The following is a 21,642-nucleotide window of genomic DNA, read 5'->3' on the forward strand; positions in this document are numbered from 1 at the left end:
ACTCCATATTTCTCAGGGTATGTTTATTTTTGAAAGTCATTTTCTGTATAGCCGTATACCTTAAAATCTTGGGGACAAAACAAGTTATTGTACATTTCCACTGTTATTGTCCTATTAATTTGTTATTTTAAATGTACCAATTAACACTCCTTTGATTAAACATTAGTACAGTAGTAAACTATTCACTAGTATAATGATGTAGAAATCTGTATTCTGGTCTAATTAAGTTTGGTAATGCTCAGCATCTTCAGAATGAGCTCTGCGGCAAATTAATGCCACAACACTAGCATGCTGCAATTACTTCCAGGACCAGAACAGGGCATTCATGAGTAAATCATTTATTGGTAAAACTGAACTGAATTTATAATTTTAATTTACAACATACAAAACATGAAATATACATGTAACAGATAAAATAAAAAAAAAGACAAAAAATAATGATAAAATAATTTATTTGATAAATATATAAATAATTAATCAACACTCAATGCTCGGGTGACACCAAATATCATTTATTAAGGGCTTTACAAAGACTACAAAATCCCCCAAATGATTTAAATTGTGGTCTCTTTCTATTTACATGATATGTTACTTACAAATGTACAAAATATAAAACATCTACCAACAAATGTTCCACCTCAAAAGAAACATTTTCAAAGCAGTTCAATGTTATGTGCTCATCGAGAGATGTGTTAGCCATAACATGGAGAGAGAGAGAAAAAAAAAAATCATGATGTACCATAGACAATCAATATTTGTTTGTTTTGAGGTTCGGGACAGTTAGGCAGTTCAAAAACTATACTGCGCTTCTTACTAATGGTGTTTTTCATGAGTAATTTCACAATGAACAGGACTAATGATTGACAAGCAAAGAATCAGGCACAGAGTCACAGAGTTTGAAAGTTACACACATGGCACTGTTGAAGTGCTAAGGAATTAAAAGCAGTTACCTGAATTAAAAGAGAAAAAGGAAAGCTTTGTAAAACTATAGTGGCAGTAAGAATGTGTTACTTTGCATGTGGTGATCAGTTTGAACCACAAGGTGAGGTTGGATGTGGTAAAGGCCTGATCTTATGTCAGTACAAAGCTTTTCGATGAGCTCACCTATAGCACCTACTGTATAGCATAGTTGTATTTAACACTTTGTACCTCCTTACCATGTACACCAAGCTAACAGAGATTCAGTTACTGTAAACATGTGCAAACTCTTAAAATATTCTCAAATGAAAGTCTTTCACAGTTAAACATGACATTGGAAGTGATTTACAGTAACCCCCAAAGTATTTGGATACTTATGTCTCATTTATAAATGTATTAATGTTTTGCATAAGATAGCAACATATCAAACTAAGTGGCATCTGCAAACAAATGATGCTAGACCTTTTCTCAGATCTAACCTCTTTTAACCAACTGCTCTTAAGTTTATTTTTGGTGTATATATACACATTAAGTCAGTCTACCCCAAGTAAACACAGATGTAGTTCATTATAGACACATTCCACAAAGAAAGTGTCCAAATACTTGTTGCTTTCATTTTCAACACTATATATAATGTTTTATCAATTAAAACCTAACAAACGTATTTTTCTTAAATGTTTTGCTTAAAGTGTGCTTGTGCCATCTTTCTTTAAAATAAATGTCACATAGTTTGATCATTTTCTATCTGTTTTCTTTTGATTTGTTATCTGATGCAAAAAAATACCTTTACTTTTATAAATTTAGCACAAGCTTGGGGGCCGTTCAGACCTGATTGCGTTTTTGCACAAAAAAAAAAAAAAAAAAAAAAAAAAAAAGTTAGATGCATCACAATGGGAAAAAAAAAAAAACAGAAAAGGTTTTTAAAAGTTGAAGTTCGTTTTAACTTGACACATTTAACAATTTGGCGCTCCTGCGAAAAACGCTCATACGGTCAAAGACATCCATCTAGCGCTTGTTTATGTAGAAAAACTATTCTACAGTGCAGATGGACGCAAAAACATCTTTGGTGTGAACGGCACCCTTACAGTGTATTTTAGGTATACAGAACATTTTATCAGTTCGTATGTTCTGTGGGAATCAAACCCATGATCTTTGCGTTATTAACACCATCTCTACCAATTTAATATTTGTTCAAGTGTGGCTTAAGTGTCCAAATACATTTGAGGTCTACTGTATTTTAAAACTGCAAGCTAGGAATTGTAACAGCATAATGTAGGATGTGGTTGGGCTCTGATGCATTGTAAAGATAACCGTTTTGGATCATTTTTGCACCCTTAAACAGTAAATTGACACTAAAGTTTTCTGAGATTTAAAAACACTTCACCTCTCACTGGATGGTATAGAGCTCTGTATAATAACCAGTCATTACAAGACATACAAGGTTCGGACAGGTTTGCTGGTTTGCTTTTTTCTTTGTAAATTACAAGAGCATAATGCTAGACTATAAGAGCAGAAATGGAATACCAACTGCGCAGAGTGCATCTTTACCTGGCTGTGCAAGACTTGAATATTTACAATCACCTTTTCAACTGTGCAAAACCCACTTAGCAAACCAAAAAGAAAAGGATTAATGAAATTTGACTACACGAACACTGGTGCACAGGAGCGAAAACTGACAGATTCCGTGTGCACGCACACATATCGCAACGTAAAAACAGCATGCTAGCAAAGCGACGCATCAGATTTGTGCTTTTGATTCAAGCGATCCCAGCTCAACTGGGATTACATAAAGATATATATATTTTTAATCCTTTATACATTTGGACTCTTTAATAATGGCATGTTTTAGACTTAACACACTAATTGTAACAAAAATAAAATATGTTGACATGGCATTTATAGGAAAATGGATGTGAATTTCTGTCCTACACCATCATTTCTGCGAAAGGACAGTGGAACCACATTTAAATGTCTTCAGAGCTCAGCACACTTAAGGCAGCAAGAAACAACCTGATCTCATAGAATCATGTTACTATACCTACATTTTTTGCAAAATAATTTTTACGCGGCCCATTGTACGTATTGCGGCACTGTCATATAAGTGTCATAGAAGAACCACAAAATGACATTCCAGCAATTTGGCTTTTCAGCCCACATTTGATTTTTCTGACACTATCTGTTAGGTTTAGGTTTAAGGTTTAGGGTAGGGAGGTCAGATTTGTTGATTTAAAACTCGATTGAGCTTTACCTTTCAAAACCCAGATTGTTTTTCATCTCATATTTTCTTTTTTGACACTCTGTTAGGTTTAAGGTTTAGGGTAAGGAGGCTGGTTTTGCTGATTTAAAACTCAATTATTACATTTACGCATTTGGCAGACGCTTTTATCCAAAGCAACTTACAGTGCACTTATTACAGGGACAATCCCCCTGGAGCAACCTGGAGTTGGACACAAAAGTCAAGGACACAATGGTGGTAGCTGTGGGGATCAAACCAGCAACCTTCCAATTATCTTCCGATTACCAGTTCAGTGCTTTAGCCCACTACACCACCACCACTCAATTTTAAGGTTTAGGGTTGGGACTGGGAGATCGATTTTGTTGATTTAAAACTCGATTATTACCTTTCAAAACCTCATCTTTTTTCATCTCTTATTTGCTTTTTCTGACACTATCTGTTAGGTTTAGGTTTAAGGTTTAGGATAGGAAGGTTGGTTTTGTTGATTAAAAACTCGATTGAGTATTACCCTTTAAAACCTCATTTGTTTTCATCTCATATTTGCTGTTTCTCACACTATCTGTTAGGTTTAAGTTTTGGGTAGGGAGGTTGGTTTTGTTGATTTAAAATTTTACTGAGTAATACCCTTTAAAACCTAATCTATTTTCATCTCATATTTGCTGTTTCTGACACTATCTGTTTGGTTAGGGTTTAAAGTTTAGGGTAGGGAGGTTGGTTTTGTTGATTTAAAACTCGATTGAGTATTACCTTTCGAAACCTCATTTGTTTTTCATCACATATTTGCTTTTTCTAACAATGTCTGTTAGGTTTAAGGTTTATGGTAGGGATGTAGGTTTTGTTGATTTAAAACTCAGTTGAGTATTACCCTTAAACATCATCTGTTTGGGAGAAAAAATACCTTACTTTTAGCACCACGCAGTGGATATTTCACCTTGCAACTTCTGCAATATGTGCAAGGAACCATGTAATATCATTTTGCAAAAATATTGCCACAGTCATGCAATTTTCATGAGATCATGCTGGCAAGAAAGCACCATGTTCTGGCCTTTTTTCTGACAAAGCTAGTACCCCCTCCAACAAGCAATCGCCTCATACCTGTAGAGAGGAGAAGAAACTACGCACACGGCCATGGGGTAGAAGGAAAGACTACTGTATGTAACGGTGTGTAAGCCGCAATCGTTGGTTTAAGAGTGCTGTAGGTCACCATACGCTTGGCAGTGAATCGAGTGGTGGAGATTTGCACATTTGCGTATGATTTCACAGTAGCGGTAATGACACAATGCACATTTGTGCGTGTCGGCTAGAGGCGTTTCATGAATGGTGCTGGCGAGATGAGTGTAAACCAGATGATTGCTGGTTTTGGCACCACGGCAGCACCGATTGTATTGACTGAGGTCAGAATGCAGAATGTTGCCCTTTAGATTGTTGCACCTCAGTGGAAGTAGACACCTGCCTTTGTAAACATATTTAACCTCCAGAACCCAACAAACTATATTTCATTGTTTTTAAAAGTAATAAGCACACACACACTTTGCCAGTGTGTTGTGCCACCAGCACCATTTCATCTGTATCCTGGACGCTGTATCCTTTCACCTCTTCAGGTGTCAAATCTCCTCCACAGGCCTTTAATAAGCCTCATAACCACAAGTCCTGTCGGCCCATCTCTCTCTGCTTTTAAACCAATCAGAAGAATTCCTCTTCTAATGGGGTGGGGCTTACAGGGCAGACTCCAATGAGGAGTCCAACAGGTCATCATGGTGACTGGCACTGTCGCTGTCACAGCTCTGGGCGCTGGAGTAGTTAGCAGCTTCTTGTAGCCTCATCAGCATATTCATCTAATTTACAGAGAAAGAACATTTATGTTTACGGTTCTGAAGAGACTCTATCTCTATAACTGTGTGTAATAGTGTGTGCTTAACAATAAAAATAAAACAAGTGTGCATGAACACAACCATATTAGCGATGTCAACCACAACAAAGTTACAAAACTCATGACAAATGGAGAGTACGGAACACTATTATAGATATAAAAAAATGGAGCAAAAACAGACGAATTAACAATTAAACTATGAAACGAAGTAGTTTAACACAACTGGAATGTAAATATACACTGTAACAAAGAAGACACACATCAAACACAGAAGAAAATGTAACACATTCACACAGACTACAGAGAGAAACACTACAACATTTTCAGTGCCGTAATCTACAAACACTACTGGCTATCAGACTAACTAGATCAAACTGATCACTGATATTTGAACAAACAACAGCAGTTCTGTCACCTTATAATCTCTGAACGTCTGTTCTCAGAAGAAAAGAAATGAGAGGAGACAGCAAGATGAGACAGTGCAATAATATGTGTTTAAAAACCTTTTGGCAATGATCTCTGAGCAAAATGAATTATTATATTATGATGGCACTATCACTGCCACTAATAAATATTGTAGAAACTGAAACACATGCACTTTTTGAGGCTCACTCTAAATTTGTATGTAGTGCCACCTACAGGAAGTTTATGTCATAGTCATAAGCAGACTGATTTAGTACATTGCTGTTCATAGGAGGGTAGGAGAGGGCTGTATCTCTTGTGACACACACACACACACACACACACACACGCACACACACACACACACTTTTCACAGTAAGATAGGGTATCTGAGCACCTGTTAATTTTGTTTGTATTTATTATGTGTCTCTTTGGATGGATATGGACTAGATAGCACTGCAAGTTGCACAACTTAATAATTTAAAGTGAAGTGATTGGAGAAAAAACATTTAAAATGTTCATTTATTCATATACTGTAAATAAGTTTGTCCAGGTAATAAAGGTGATAAAATTATAAATCTTTTAAAAATCTTGTTTAAAACTCACGTGTCACATTTATAGAAATGGTTGGTTTCATATTTGAAAAACATTTATAGCATTTTCTAAAAAAATAAAAACAAAATGGTGATGACTTGTCAAATGGTTCAACCATCAAGAAAAAAGTATTAAAATACTTTGCTTTCTTCTTGAATACATGTAAGTGTACACAACTTAATCATTAATAAAATGATAATAATAATAATAATAATAATAATAATAATAATAATAATAATAATAATACAATGTTTTCAAACTTTTTTTCAAGGTAAAAAATTACATTTCTTTTACAAATATCATGAATATTTTTTATCATGAATATCAATTCGTAGGGTTACTCCATTTGACCTGAGCAAAATGTGTCTTTTCATTAAAATGTCAAACTATCTTTTTGTAAAAAATAAATAATAATAATAATAATAATAAAATTATCACACAGTCATGATGGTCTAAAAGGGTTATCTCTGTTTTTTCTGCCATATGACAGCCTAATGTCTACCTGCATGTTGGTTACACTACCTGAGCTTGTTTTGGTGTAAAAAAGTTTTCAAATCATAATTAATAATATTTGAAAACTTTTTTTTTTTTTAAAGAAATAATAATGCAAGATTATTCCGAACTACTTAAGCCAACAGTTTTCTTGAGACTTTAATTTAATTTTATTTTGTTGTCTCTGGATGGTTACACCTCTTCGATATTTTTGACATTAAGCCTCAGAAAAAAAAAAAAAAAAAAAATATATATATATATATATATATATATATATATATATATCAAAATGACAAAATGAAAATGAAAACAAGTTCATCATTGAAGTAGTGGATTTAAGTAACTGTTATTTGTGAGTTGTTTTTTTTAACGCATTTTTGAATAACTTACTAGACGCAACAAAAAACAAGCATCACGTAATTATCCCATGTGTAAATGGCAAACTGAAATGCCCATTACCTGACGGTACAGATTTAACACTGTCAGCTCTCAGTACCAGCAAAACTGTAACTTCATGGCCTAATCTAATGTTTTGAAAGCCTTCCAAAACACTGTAAACCTTAAAGATGACTATATACAATTAGATATAAAAGCACAATTAATCCAGATGTTATTTAATAATTACAGAAATAATTAACTTAATCAACACTAGTATGAAAACTTGACCGACATAGTTCCAGCAATAAAGGGGGTGGGGCTTTAGTATAAATTGTCCCCATGTGTAGTTAGTGATATTTAGTGAAATATTGCCCATGTTTCACCTTGCTGCTCTTGGGCTGATTCTAGTCTATCTAGAAAAAAAGGATGTAAGCTGTTCAAGATAACTATGTATTGTAGTTTTGTATATACAGTATATAGAAAAATACAGGTGTTCTTTACCAGTGGATCTCCCTCTGTGTCGCTCTGAGATACTTGTTTGGAAGCGGCTCCGTCTTTAGAGGAACTAAAGCCATCATAGCCCACATCCTCTGGCCGCAGCTGCAGCAGTGATTGGCCTTCATGCTGCAGGGAGGCAGAGCTCCAGGGGTAGTTGTCAATCACCCATTTAGAAGGGTCCTCCCATGCCGCCCTCTTCCCATACAGCTGAAGCAATAATTCAAATGAATATACATACATATATATATATATATATATATATATATATATATATATATATATATATATATATCAAAATCAGCAAAAATCAACATGCAAGATGTTTATTACCAGTTTATTACACTGTTTATTATTAGTTTATTACACTACTCCTCTGTTTATTAACTCATTGTTAATGACAGATCAAATCAATCATGTTTTTAAGTGCTTAAGAGCTACAAATTGTTAATAAAGCTGCATTTCATAATAATGTCTGGTTGCATGTGTACCTGTAGCCCTTCTCTTACTGCCTCCAGTAGATATGGCACAAGAGAGTAGTTCCACAGGTCGGTAAACCACACACGACAGTCGTCCGCATCCATTGGACAGGATAAGAACAGCCGAGGACCTAGAATTGATTAGACGATTGGATATCTCACCATTCTGTCTTGCAAGAGAGCTCAATCAAATGTGTTAACTGGTTTGTGTGTTAGTGAAAGCCTGCAAGCTTTACCAATGGTGACGTCTGAGGAGCTATGAGCTTCTAGGAAGGTGTTGAGGTGTTGCCAGGTTTTAGGGATCCAGTCGATGATTTTGATGAGGTTGTTACTGCGCATATTCTTAGCGATCTCTGTTTCAATTAGTTTCCTTCGCAGAAAGCGACCCAGGAAGCCCTTCACTGGCTCAGTGTGGTTGGCACAAAGCACCCACCTGAGGGATTGAAAGTGATAGGTTTAGGTCATAAATAGGTTTAGGTCATAAATAATGCATGCATTAAAATGGTTTTAGATTAAACTGTTTGCACTGTTACTGTTTAAAATTTCATGTCAACTACCCATTTCATGTATGTATGCATACATATAACAAAATAGTAAAATATGACCACTGTTGGCCCTCATGTGGCGAGAAGCTATAATAATCACTATCAAGTGCTCCACAACCATGTGCTCTATTTCTATGACATGTAAAAAAAAACAAAGTAACATAGAGGCTTTATTCAAATGTACCTAAAGTTATGATGCAGCTCCAGGTTTGGAGACGAAGACACACCCTGATTCATAGTTCCTATGACATACGGGCTGTGGAAGGGACAGATGCATAATTAGAGATTTATATTTGATTAGTTTCAAATACACATGGTAAATGGCTGTGTATACTGTTAAAAAGGAAATAAAAGCTACATAAACATGTAAATATAGTCCACAAGATTTGAGATAATAATTGGAATCATCACCATTTGTGGTATTTGCAGTTGAGGAATCCATTGAAAATGTCACTGAGAGAGCCAATATGATGGAGGTTATCCAGAATAACTACAGTGGGCAACTCAGTCTCACAAACCTCTGTGTTGCACTGCTCGGCTAGGCTAAAGAGGTACTGGCGAAGATCCTGCTTCAAACAAACACACACATATAGAGTGTTAAGGCCTTCATATGTACAGTAAGCCTTTCACATAGTGTCAGCGTTTCCACTGAGCTCTATGGAACGTTACCCCAGGAAGCACATTGCACATGTCAAGTGCACATGTTTTTTTGCTTGTGTTGAGAATTGCATTGAAGAGGACTTTTTACATCTACTGAAACAGCCAGTAAAATAATATCCACACCATAAGACATGCTCCCCCCTTCCACAGACTGGAAAATATACCTTGCTGGACTTCTGGTCCACATTGAAGCTGGCCAAGTTAGTGTCAGTAACCTCTCGTCCAGTCTTAGAGATGATAAAGTGAGCTAGTTTAGTGGCTAGGTAGGATTTTCCCGTTCCACTGGGACCTGAGAGGATGATACGGCGATGCTCCATCAAAAGGTTTAAATAGCGTTGAATGATGGGTTTAGGGATGAGAGTATCAAACACCAGATCATCTATACTTCCCTCCTTCACACCTACATCAAGAAAGAGACATTTACAATCACTTAAAATCTCTGCTGCAGGATTTATGCTCTTGGCAGATGCTTTTGAGAGACACACAAGTCTCTGCTCAGGTTCCTCACCTTTGAGGCTGACTGTGATGATGTTGTGGTCGCCCACTAGGTATCCACAGGGAAGCAGCTCAGGCACCTCACAGGCGTGAGATCGGACCACATCACCCATCCTGTAGCACACTATACTATCTGAGTTCAGGCCCAGACTGGTCAGTGGGTCCACACGAAACACATACTCCTAAATGTAAGAAAAACAAGTTATAAAGGCCTGACAAATGGTATATGAAGTATAAATATATTTTGCAAGAGACATCCAGAACTGGCACCTTGAACAGTCGTCGGATGACGCCGTCCAACACGTCCCACTTGGTCTTTCCGCTGACACCAATGGAGCCAATCAGATACTCTTTCTTCTGCATAGCCTTAGAAGAAGGGAGGACATAAAATGATGTTCAAAGGTTAGATGTATTGTTTAGTACTTTTTTCTATTAGTTTCATAAAAAAAATAAAAAAAACTGCAGCCAAAAGTGTAATGAAGCACATAATATTGGTTTGCAAAAATTTTGCTATTGTCACGTATATTTCATGAGAACAGGCTGCAATAAAATTAAAACACACATGTTAAAAGGGCAGTAATGTCATTAATTCACATAAAAGGGGATCTTTCGAGATAAAAGTTATTTGTACTACAAAAACATAGTGTAACTTTCAAAATTAAAAACTTCCCAGTGTAAAAAAAAAAAAAAAAAAAAAAAAAACATTTATTGAAACTAAGATGGAAAAATGGCTTGTATTTCTGCAACTTTTTGACATCAGATCATCATCAACATTTGACCATCCACTTTTACGTACATGCCATTAGATATTATTAATCCAAAACACCAGAAGAACTGACGATAAGAGTAACATATGCGAAAATATGTCAAGAATCGTTCTGTCTTTGGCTGTGTGTAGCTGCCGTTCTGCATATGATTCATTGACAAATATTGGTTGTCGAGGTGATAAAAATAAGAAATCTTTTAAAAATCTAGTTTAAAACACATGTGTCAAGTTCATAGAAATGAAATGTACATGTCCAATTTGGTTGAATCTTTTTGTAAAAACAAAAATTTTCTATAAAAAATTATAATAAAAAATAAAATAATAATAAATATTTATATTTAATGATATTAAAATGTCATTTTTTCACTGCTTATTTTATTTACGAAATAATAATAAAAGATCATTCTGCACTAATTCCAACATATTTATTTATTTATTTATTTATTTTTACATTTTTCAGCTTTTAATGAGACTTAGATTTCTTTTTACTGTCTCTGGATGGTTATACTATACTACACTATTAAATTTTTACCTGCATAGCACTTTATCTCATTTATCTCAGAGGGTGTTTACATAAGGGTCTTAAAGGCACAGCAGCACAAATAAATAAATAATAAATGAATAAAAAAAAAAAAAATTTGTAGGGTCAGAGATAGGGTGAAAAATGCTTATAAAAATAAAATCATGACTGTTTTGGCGAATAAATGTTTGAATAACATAAATGGACCTCATGTGAGAATAAAAATCTACAAAATTTATGACATGAGCCCTTTTAAGCACTCAAATGGCAAGTACCTTGGTCTTGTTGAAGTCGCTATTGATGGTGACCACTATACGGACGCTCCTGCCTTCTTTGCGTAGGTTGCCCTCATAGCTGTCATCCAACAGAATATCTGTGCACACAGACGCAAACTTTAACTCACTGCATTACAAAAATATCAAAGCTTGAACACCTCAAAAGACTTATTGCCAAGGTCTTGTAAGTCATTGACTGTGGGGGACCAAAACCTATTCAGCACTGACATATTCGATAAACGGAGACGATAATGTTTGGCTTTGACTACAGTTAACCTGCTTTAAGCTTTGTTGTCTACAGGGATGAGCTGTTGGGTTTTAACAGGGCTTTGAATACATCAAGAAGGCTGTTAGTGGAGGAGTATTGTCTTTGTCTGGCACGGCATTCTGCAGAGGAGTGATAACGTCCCTACTCTGCGCATCCACCCATGCTCTATCGCTCCTCCACACATCTCTTCATCAATTAAGCAGCCTAAAGTCCTGAGAGAGACTGCAGAAATCTGTACTTTTAATTAGACGGAACACAGACGAGTTCACGCCATTCTACCCGGCATTCAAATCCTCCCTTACAGAGAAAAGGTAATTTCACTCTTCACTGCGTTCATTCTCTTTCAGCACAGCGGTGAAACTTTTTGCCTTCCCCACACCAGAATCTTCAGTAATACAGCGATATGCAAATCTACACTGCACTCCACAAGACTGGATGATACAAAACTGTAGAAACTGATGGAAGGCAAGATGTTTTATGTCTATTAGGTTTGCTTTTAATTAGGGCTGTCAATCGATTAAAAATGGTAATCAAATTAAATACATGACATGCCGATTAATTAATCGAATTAATCGCAATTAATCACATACATCATTTTTTTTTGCTGAGAATGGCCCCCAAATAAAGATAATGGTAACACTTTACAATAAGGTTTCATTTGTTAACATTAGTTAACAACATTAGTTAACATGAACTAACAATGAGCAATACTTATTAAGCATTTATTAATCTTAGTTAATGTTAATTTCAACATAAACATAAACATTTTTAAAATCAAAAGTTGTATTAGTTAACATTAGTTAATACACTGTGAACTAACAATGAACAATAGTATTTTATTAACTAACATTATCAAAGATTAATAAATGCAGTAACAAATATATTGTTAATTGTTTATGATAACTAATTCATTTACTAATGTAACCTTATTGTAAAGTGATACCAAAATAATATATATATATATATATATATATATATGGAGGTGAGGGCGTGGTCGAGTCTGGGGAGAGAGAAAGCGGTAAGGACATCCACCTGAAATGAATTGTGACTAATTACCATCTCTATGTTCACAGTGAGAGTTGGGGGAGATAAAAAGACGGTCAGTTCACAGAGTAAGGGGAGAGACAGACAGACCAGAGTCTTCGTGTCTGTCCCCTGAGAGAGAGTCTTGTGTTGTGTGAAGCTGAAAAGCAGACTGTTTATTTGAGTGACGCTGAATAGCCGTCTTATGTTTTGAGTGAAGCTGTACAGCGATTGCTGGTTATTTGTGAATAAAACGGACTCACATGAACTGTGGAAACTGCTTCCCGCTTCCTCCTTTATCTGCCCAACCTGAACCTTTGTTACAATATATATATATATATATATATATATGTATTTATGTATATATTGCTGTTTCGGAAGGAAATTGGTACTTTAATTCACCAAAGTGGCATTCAACTGATCACAAAGTACAGTCAGCACATTAATGATGTAAAAAAAAAAACACCATTACTAATCGAAGAAAGTAATTTTTGATCAAATCTAGACAGGCCCCATTTCCAGCAGCCATCACTCCAACACCTTATCCTTGAGTAATCATGCTAAATTGCTAATTTGGTACTAGAACATCACTTGCCATTATACCAAACACAGTTGAAAGCTATTTGGTTCATTAAATGAAGCTTAACATTGTGTTTGTTTTTGAGTTGCCACAGTATGCAATAGACTGGCATGTCTGAAGGTCAATATTAGGTCACAAATGGCAAAAAAGGAAACAGCTTTCTCTAAAAACTCGCCAGTCAATCATTGTTTTGAGGAATGAAGGATATACAATGCTTGAAATTGCCAAAAAACTGAAGATTTCATACAAAGGTGTACACTACAGTCTTCAAAGACAAAGGACAACTGGCTCTAACAAGGACAGAAAGAGATGTGGAAGACCAGATGTACAACTAAACAAGAGGATAAGTACATCAGAGTCTCTAGTTTGAGAAATAGACGCCTCGCATGTCCTCAGCTGACAGCTTCATTGAATTCTACCCGCTCAACTCCATTTTCATGTACAACAGTAAAGAGAAGACTCAGGGGTGCAGGCCTTATGGGAAGAATTGCAAAGAAAAAGCCACTTTTGAAACAGAAAAACAAAAAGAAAAGGTTAGAGTGGACAAAGAAACACAGACATTGGACAGCAGATAATTGGAAAAGAGTGTTATGGATCTTAACCCCATTGAGCTTTTGTGGGATCAGCTAGACTGTAAGGTGCATGAGAAGTGCCCGACAAGACAGCCACATCTATGGCAAGTGCTACAGGAAGTGTCGGGTGAAATGTCACCTGAGTATCTGGACAAACTGACAGCTAGAATGCCAAAGATCTGCAAAGCTGTCATTGCTGCACGTGGAGGATTTTTTGATGAGAACTCTTTGAAGTAGTTTAAGAAGTTCTGCATTTTTTTTTTTCAAATTGCAATAGTAATTTTTTTTTAATACGTTATTAATGTCCTGACTATACATTGTGATGAGTTGAATGCCACTTTGGTGAATAGAAGTACCAATTTCTTTCCATAAGAGCAAAATCTGTACTTTATTCCAAACTTCTGGGCTCCAGTGTATATATAATACAAATTGAAATTTGTTTTTAAATAAATTGCATTATTTTAATAAAGCATTGATTAGACCAGTGGTTCCCAACACTGTTCCTGGAGGTCCCCCAATACTACACATATTGAATAACTCCCTAATCAAACATACCTGATTCAACTCATCAGCTTGTTAGTGGAAACTCCAAGACCTAAATTTGGTGTGTCAGAAAAGGGAGATATCCAAAATGTGTAGTGTTGTGGGGCCTCCAGGAACAGGGTTGGGAAACACTGGATTAGACAATACAAAAATGTACTGAACAAGCCTACAGTTAGTATGCGTTCTTGCGTTCCATCTACGCTATTTTTAATTGTCACTCTATGAACATGTGCTTGCCTCAGATGCATGCGTTTGGAACAACTCACTTGCATTCATCATCATAAATGCTGCACTTTTCAGATACTCTGTCAAGTTAGAAGTAAACTTTGAAAATCTAAATTTTTTTAATGCATTATTATTTATATAATTAATTGCACTAAATTAACGTGTTAAATTGACAGCCCTAATTTCAATAGCTCTTAAAGGGAAAGTTCGCCCAAAAATCTAAATTCTCTCATCATTTCCTCACCCTCATGCCATCCCAGATGTGTATGACTTTCTTTCTTCAGCCGAACACAAACAGAAAATTTATAATATAAAGAAAAATTAAAATTGAAAAAAGATTTTCAGAAAAATTATAATATAAAGTCTTTTTTTACTATAAATTCTCCTCCCTGTCCAGTAAGTGGTGATATGCACGAAGAATGCAAATCGGCAAAAAATAAAAGAAGAATGTGTAAGTGAAATTGAAAGTGGAGATTTATAGTAAAAAATGACTTAAATATTGATCTGTTTCTTACCAACAACTATCATATCGCTTCTGAAGATATGGATTTAACCAATGGAGTCATATGGATTACTTTTGTGCTGCCTTTCTATGCTTTTTGGACCTTCAAAGTTCTAGCCACCATTCACTTGCATTGTGTAGACCTACAGAGCTGAGATATTCTTCTAAAAATATTCGTTTGTGTTCAGCAGAAGAAAGAAAGTCATACACATCAGTGGAGGCATGATGGTAAATTTTCATTTTTGGGTGAACCATCCCTTTAAAGTCCTCATGGTTTGACAAATACAATCTCTGTGTTGATGCATTTCCTATTAAAACTTGAGCTGGGTAATTATACAAATTCCCTGATTCCAATTCACAAGCTCTTGATTTGATTCCCATTTTGACACAATGTGATTCAATTCTGATTCATTTGAGTATATTTCAGTTATACTGTACATTTTGCTGATGTATTTCCTTTTAAAACTAAGGCTGGGAAACAATACAGATTTTCTGATTCTGATTCACAAGCTCTTGATTTGATTTGATTCATTTCCGATTTTGGTATGATTTGAATTTGATTCTGATTAATTTTGGGTATATTTCAGTTAATGTTCATTTTTGTTTACATATGAAACATATGCTCTCACAGCTAATGCTATAAATTATACAGGGAACCTTCTAACTTGGTCCATTACAAAACTATTGATTAAAAAAAAAAATTATCAGCAGGGCCCAAACTATGCCATTCAACTGCTATTTACTTAACAGGCTTGATAATCATCACAACAAAAAAACTGAAGAAAACTTAAAGTAAAAGATTGATATCAGGATTTTTCAAGTGAAGATCACGATTAATGAAATAGGAATTTGGGGCGGAACATATTAAATGGTTTGTTTTTATTAGCCAATAGCATTTAGTTTACGTCACTGCCCACTAAAATTATGTTTTGAGACTCGCATTTGGTAGTTAGCCACAGGTGATACAGTATTAGGAGGCAGATATTTTGATTATAGAGAGTATTTTATCGGACAAAAATGTGTAGCCTGAGTGTAACGGTAGCCAGCTGGTAGGTAGCTATGTAGTGTGTAAACCTCACTCCTCTGGCCTCAAAGGCGATCTAGCGACTGACGCTAGACGCTGTTGCCTTTAGCCTCCTTGTTAGTGCGCCCACCTACCATGCTGGCTGACGCCGGTTCAAATCCCTCTTGGAGCGGGTTGAGCAGGACTGGCTACATGAGTATGGGATGATGTCTTAAATATGTTGGGTCCATTTTTCCAGAGAAGAGAGACTTTGCATTTCAAATGCGTTTATCTGCTTTAGTTAACTTTTATGAGAACACTAGCATATATGTACTGTAGATGCTAACTCAAAGCTAACAGATGTGAACTAAAGGCCACAAAACACCAGTTTTCATTTCATGGTGTCCTTAATATAACCTGGGGCTGGATTCACAGAAATCTTAGGATGGATTATAAGAAATTTGTAAGAAGCTATAAACGTTGATGCTTTAAGAAAAAAATAAATAAAAGAACATTCTTAAGAAGTCTGTTCGGGAAAACAAATATTGTTAAGAAAATAATAAATGAATTGTATTCCTGCCCCTTATCCCAGGTGGCTCAACATGAACTGTGAAGCAAGGCCTGACCTGACATGATGGTGTCGGTGATGTTGAGGTTGTTTAGTGACAGCCCAAGAGATTGGCGTGAGGAAGAGGAGGAGGTGCTGGAGGTTTCTGAAGGGGGGCGAGCCATTTTAGCAGGTGTGGCCGCAGGGGTGGTGTTGCCGCTGGACTTTAGTCTGTCATTCTCAGCCTTCAGCAGCTCAATCTCGTTCTGCATGTAAAAGAACAGGTAAATACTACAATAATATTTCTGACATAATTATGCATATTTTTCACAAAGAGCATATAGAATACATACATTACCAGTCAAAAGTTTGACTTTCATTTTTTTGATCTTCAAAAGCATCTTTAATGCTTAAATGATCAAAATTCTAAATGTTGTAGACTTAAATAAATTGTGCCATGAAGTTGGATGAGAGAATGATTAGAGCTCAAATCTAGATTTGTATCTTCTTGTTTTGTTTAAAATTGTTTGGTCGATACATAATTTTACCATACTTTTGTGTTATTTTAGGAAAATAGTAAAAAATGAAGAATGGACAGTGTGTCTAAACATTTAACTGGTAGTGTATTACATGTTAAACAATCACAAATCCACATCTGGTTAAGTCAGTAAGAGAAAAGGACATTTGAACATTGGTTTTAAACTTTGATTTCCCACACTTCAAACGTGAATGAAATAAGCTCATTCTGTGACATGCTAAGAAGATTAGGAGTTGGTGTCTAAGACTTTTAATGACTGAGAAGTTAGTTTTGGGATTTCTTTGATCTGCAGATTAGTCTGTGTGTCTGGCTCTGCAAATCGGTGCAAAGGACAGTTCAAAAGCAAGATCTTGATAGTTTTGTTTTGGTATTTAGAGCAATTGGTCCATTGTGTCCACAATTCCTCTGTTCACGGTTAGTCATTTAACCACTTACTGGCAATTAGAAAAGTACTTTAGACAAGATTCTGTCCAGATTCAGTCTGATTCAGTCTGAAAAATGACAATGACTGTAGGAATGTTAATAGCAGCATATTCTATAATGGTGAGCTATGTGTAAGAATGATGTTCATTACCAAAAAGTCTTCCTTTTTTGATGATGAACCTCAAAATAACAGATTTTTTTCTGCATTGCACAAAGACGTTGGTTAAGTATTCAGTATATGTATGTGTGTGTGTGTGTGTGTGTGTGTGTACCTGCATGCGGTTCATGGCCTCTCGTATCTGGTCGAGGTGGTGGGCGGAGCTTAACGCCTCCAGTCTGATATCAGTGAGCTTCAGCTCCTTCTCTCTCAGCTCGTTCTTCAGCTGCAGGATAATCTCCGCCTCAGCCTCTGTACATTCACACAATCTGCACAAACACACCGTGAAGGGAGGTGGGGGGGTCAAAACATAGTTACGCACCCAAAAAAGCCACAAAACAAAGGAGGGTTTAATACACAACAAACTCCTGAAGAATTAGGCTGATCAGATACACAAACACTGTGATATACGAATACTGTATACACACACTGGGTTTTGTGTTTTAATTGTAGAGATCACACTGAACAGGAACAGACACAGGAAGTAGGAATTCTTCATGTTGTCCATTCACAAGCAGAGGCAGTAAACTACTTAGTTAGAGCAACATATACAGTGGCAAGAACATATATGTGAATCCTTTGGAATTAGCTGGTTTTCTGCATTAATTGGACATAAAATGTGATCATCTTCATCAAAGTCACATGTGTAGACAAACACAATGTACTTGAGCAAACAACACACAAACAATTACAATCTTTCATGTCTTTATTGAACACATCCCACTAATCATTCACAGTGAAACATTGGATTTACTAACAGCAATAAACTCAACAAAGCGCTTCCGGTAAGCTCAACCATATTCTATGGATGTCTGGTGTGAACGGCTCTCTTGAGGTCTTTCCACAGCATCTCTATTGGGTTATGGTCTGGGCTCTCGACTGGGCCACTCCAAAAAGGGGATTTTCTTTCTTTTATTTTTATTTTTTTAAGCCATTCTGTGGTGGATTTACTTATATGTTTAGGGTCATTGTTCTGCTGCATCACCCAACTTCTGCTGAGCTTCAACTGGCACACAGCCACACTGACATTATCCTGTAGGATATCTTGATAAACTTGGGAATTAATTTTTCCCTTGAAGATGGCAAACGCTCCAAGCCCCGAAGCAGCAAAGCAGGCACAAATCATGATGCTCCCTCCACCATACTTCACCGTTGGGATGATGTTTTCATGTTGGCATGCAGTGCCCTTTTAACACCATAAGTAGTGCTGCGTGTTCTTCTGAAACAAATCAACCTTAGTTTCATCAGTCCACAAAACATTCTCCCAGTAGTGTTGTGGAATGTCAAGGTTGTCTTTGGCAAATTTCAGGTGCAGCAATGTTTTTGTTGGAAAGCACTGGCTTCCTTCATGGTGTCCTGCCATGGACACCATGCCTGTATAATGTTTTCTGTATAGTAGACTCATGAACAGAGATTTTAATCACTTCCAATGATTCCTTCGATACTTTAGTTGTAACTCTAGGGTTCTTTTATACCTCACTGAGCATTCTGCAGTGTGCCCTTTGAGACATCTTGGCTGGACCACCACTTCTAAGGAGAGTAGCCACAGAACTAAATCATTCCCTGTTATAGAGAGTTTGTCTAACTGTGGACAAATGAATATCTAAGCTCTTCGAGATAACTTTGTAACCCTTTCCAGCTTTATGTAAAACAACAATTCTTGATCACAGGTCTTCTAAGATCTCTTTTTTTGCGAGGCATGGTCTACGTCAGCAGATGCTTATTGTGAATAGCAAAATCAAAATGTTTGAGTGCCTTTTATAAGTCAAACTAGCTCTAACCCACACCTTAAATCTCGTTTCATTAATTGGATGCCAGGTTTGCCAACTTTAACGCAATTAGCTTAGGGGTTCACATACTTTTACAAACTAAATGTCTGAATGATGTATTCAGTATGTACAAGAACAATACAATAATTTGTGTTATTAGTTAAAACAGATTGTGTTTGTTCATTATTGTAACTTAGATGAAGGTCAAACCAGATTTATTTTTAAAAGATGATACATGCATGCAATTTTTTTTTCATCAGTTTTGTATAATTTTTGTGCATGCCCCATAACAGTTCAAATATTAAAATTTAATGTACATTTGTTTAAATTTAAATGTTTGAATTTGTGTCGTTATCTGCTCATGAGAAACTGGTCAAAAAGAGGAAGGGGAATCTTGTTAATCAAAACTAGCAAATTCAACTTGATTATATGTCCCAGATGAAAGTCACTGCACACTCTCAACCCTTGCCAACATGCCACACTGTGCCTGTTACCGAGATCTGTGCTTGTAGACCACATGACCGTTTGACTTTTTCTTTGCCATCCAAATGGGGGAGGCCTTGCTATCGCAAAAACTCTTTCTAAACACACACATGGATTGAGGAACAAGGATAGAATACAGATATTATTAAGGGACAGGGTGAAATATAAATATGATTTACAAAAAAAAGAGAATGAAAGGTAATGTAAGTGTGACCAAAAAATTTAAATCTCAATGAAACAAGCAATAAAATCAATGAAACTTAAGTGGGAGTGAATGATAATAAATATTGATTATGTGTTGGATTGGTTAGAATTCTTTATGTGTGTGTGATGAAAAATAGAAACAGATTATGTATAAAAAGAACTATAGCATGTGTACACTACCAGTCAAATGTTTGGGCATTTTAGAATAATAGTAAAGTCATCAAAACTATGAAATAACACAAACAGAAATATGGGAATTATGTAGTGAGTAAAGATGTTATATACACTGTGTATATGTGTGTGTGTGTGTGTGTGTGTGTGTGTGTGTGTGTGTATTATATTCTAACTTTATCAAATCCGTCACTCTCAGTCTAGATTCCAGCTAGACACACTCTGGAAATTATCTCAATCAACTTCATGAGGTGCCACCTGAGATGCTTTTTAAATAGTATTAAATTTCCATATGTGCTAGACACTTGTTGGCTACTTAGCCATTTCAATATGTTTAATAAAAATAAAAAAAAAATTGTTTTGTAAAGAAAATCATACCTAGGTGCCTTAATATTTGTCTACAAAACTAATTTCAAGCATTTAAGCACGCATGTTTTTAAGATCATGAGAAACCAAATCAATACAATCAAGTGTGACTGGACCTTTGACTGATAGTGTATTGTATGTGTGAGTTTTGTGTATGTGTGTGTGTACTCACTCTGTGGTGGACGGTGAGGAGCGCAGTGGTTGGTGGGTGCTGGTCTGTCTGTTAGTGTGTTGTAGTTTGGGTGAAGACGGGAGTGAGGAGTCAGTCATCTCCTCGATTTCATCGTGAGACGATTGGGGCTTGTTGGTCTTTTTCTTGCTGAAGGCCTGCTTGAAGGAGCTCCGCAACTGTAAGATAAAACCACAAATCAATCATCAATACAATCAGACAACCAACAATGCTCTAACCGTTCAATTCAATCCATTCGGAGGTCAGGCAGGAGGCATGGAAAAAAGATTAATAGCTTGATTAGAAAAATTTATTATGTGCAAATTAAGTATTTTCTTATGCATTGTGTATTGCAATATCTTTTTTACTTCAAATATACACTCACCGGCCACTTTATTAGGTACACCTGCACATCTACTTATTCATGCGATTATCTAATCATTATAAAATCACGCATATATGGGTCAGGAGCTTCAGTTAATGTTCACATCAACCATCAGAATGGGAAAAAAATTTGATTTCAGTGATTTAGACCGTGGCCTGATTGCTGGTGGCAGATGGGCTGGTTTGAGTATTTCTGTAACGGCTGATCTCCTGGGATTTTCTTTCACTGGATGTTTTTTTGTTTTGTTTTTGGCACCATTCTGAGTAAACTCTAGAGAGTGTTGTGTGTGAAATCCCAGGAGATCAGCAGTTACAAAAATACTCAAACCAGCCCATCTGCCACCAACGATCATGCCACGGTCGAAATTACTGAGATCACATTTTTTCCCCATTCTGGTAGTTGATGTGAACATTAACTGAAGCTCCTGACCCATATCTGAATGGTTTTATACATTACACTGCTGCCACATGATTGGCTGATTAGATAATCGCATGAATAAGTAGATGTGCTGGTGTACCTAATAAAGTGGCTGGTGAGTGTATATTTCAGTAACACTTTATAACAATTTACATTCATAATATTACAATGA

The 21,642-nt window shown here is 36.0% G+C and overlaps 1 protein-coding gene and 1 long non-coding RNA gene across 2 annotated transcripts in view; one reads left to right on the top strand and one right to left on the bottom strand.

Moving 5' to 3' along the window:
• Positions 1-490: 490 nt before the first annotated feature.
• The window catches only part of LOC127435393 (neuron navigator 3-like), a 216,241-nt gene continuing 195,089 nt past the window's right edge, over positions 491-21,642 (bottom strand). Inside the window, exons 30-43 of the mRNA XM_051688837.1 lie at positions 20,672-20,847; positions 19,770-19,856; positions 17,622-17,775; positions 16,468-16,654; positions 11,126-11,223; positions 9,835-9,930; positions 9,578-9,746; positions 9,234-9,469; positions 8,821-8,975; positions 8,594-8,665; positions 8,101-8,297; positions 7,877-7,995; positions 7,392-7,595; positions 491-4,989 (exon numbers count right to left, since the gene is read on the bottom strand). Of these exons, the coding sequence (XP_051544797.1) occupies positions 4,870-4,989; positions 7,392-7,595; positions 7,877-7,995; positions 8,101-8,297; positions 8,594-8,665; positions 8,821-8,975; positions 9,234-9,469; positions 9,578-9,746; positions 9,835-9,930; positions 11,126-11,223; positions 16,468-16,654; positions 17,622-17,775; positions 19,770-19,856; positions 20,672-20,847 (2,070 nt within the window). The 3' untranslated portion in view covers positions 491-4,869. The remainder of the gene's footprint in view (positions 4,990-7,391; positions 7,596-7,876; positions 7,996-8,100; positions 8,298-8,593; positions 8,666-8,820; positions 8,976-9,233; positions 9,470-9,577; positions 9,747-9,834; positions 9,931-11,125; positions 11,224-16,467; positions 16,655-17,621; positions 17,776-19,769; positions 19,857-20,671; positions 20,848-21,642) is intronic.
• The window catches only part of LOC127435444 (uncharacterized), a 39,542-nt gene continuing 34,449 nt past the window's right edge, over positions 16,550-21,642 (top strand). Inside the window, exon 1 of the long non-coding RNA XR_007896206.1 lies at positions 16,550-16,672. This is a non-coding gene — a long non-coding RNA (uncharacterized LOC127435444). The remainder of the gene's footprint in view (positions 16,673-21,642) is intronic.

Source organism: Myxocyprinus asiaticus, chromosome 45, assembly GCF_019703515.2.
Source record: "Myxocyprinus asiaticus isolate MX2 ecotype Aquarium Trade chromosome 45, UBuf_Myxa_2, whole genome shotgun sequence".
NCBI lineage: Eukaryota > Metazoa > Chordata > Actinopteri > Cypriniformes > Catostomidae > Myxocyprinus > Myxocyprinus asiaticus.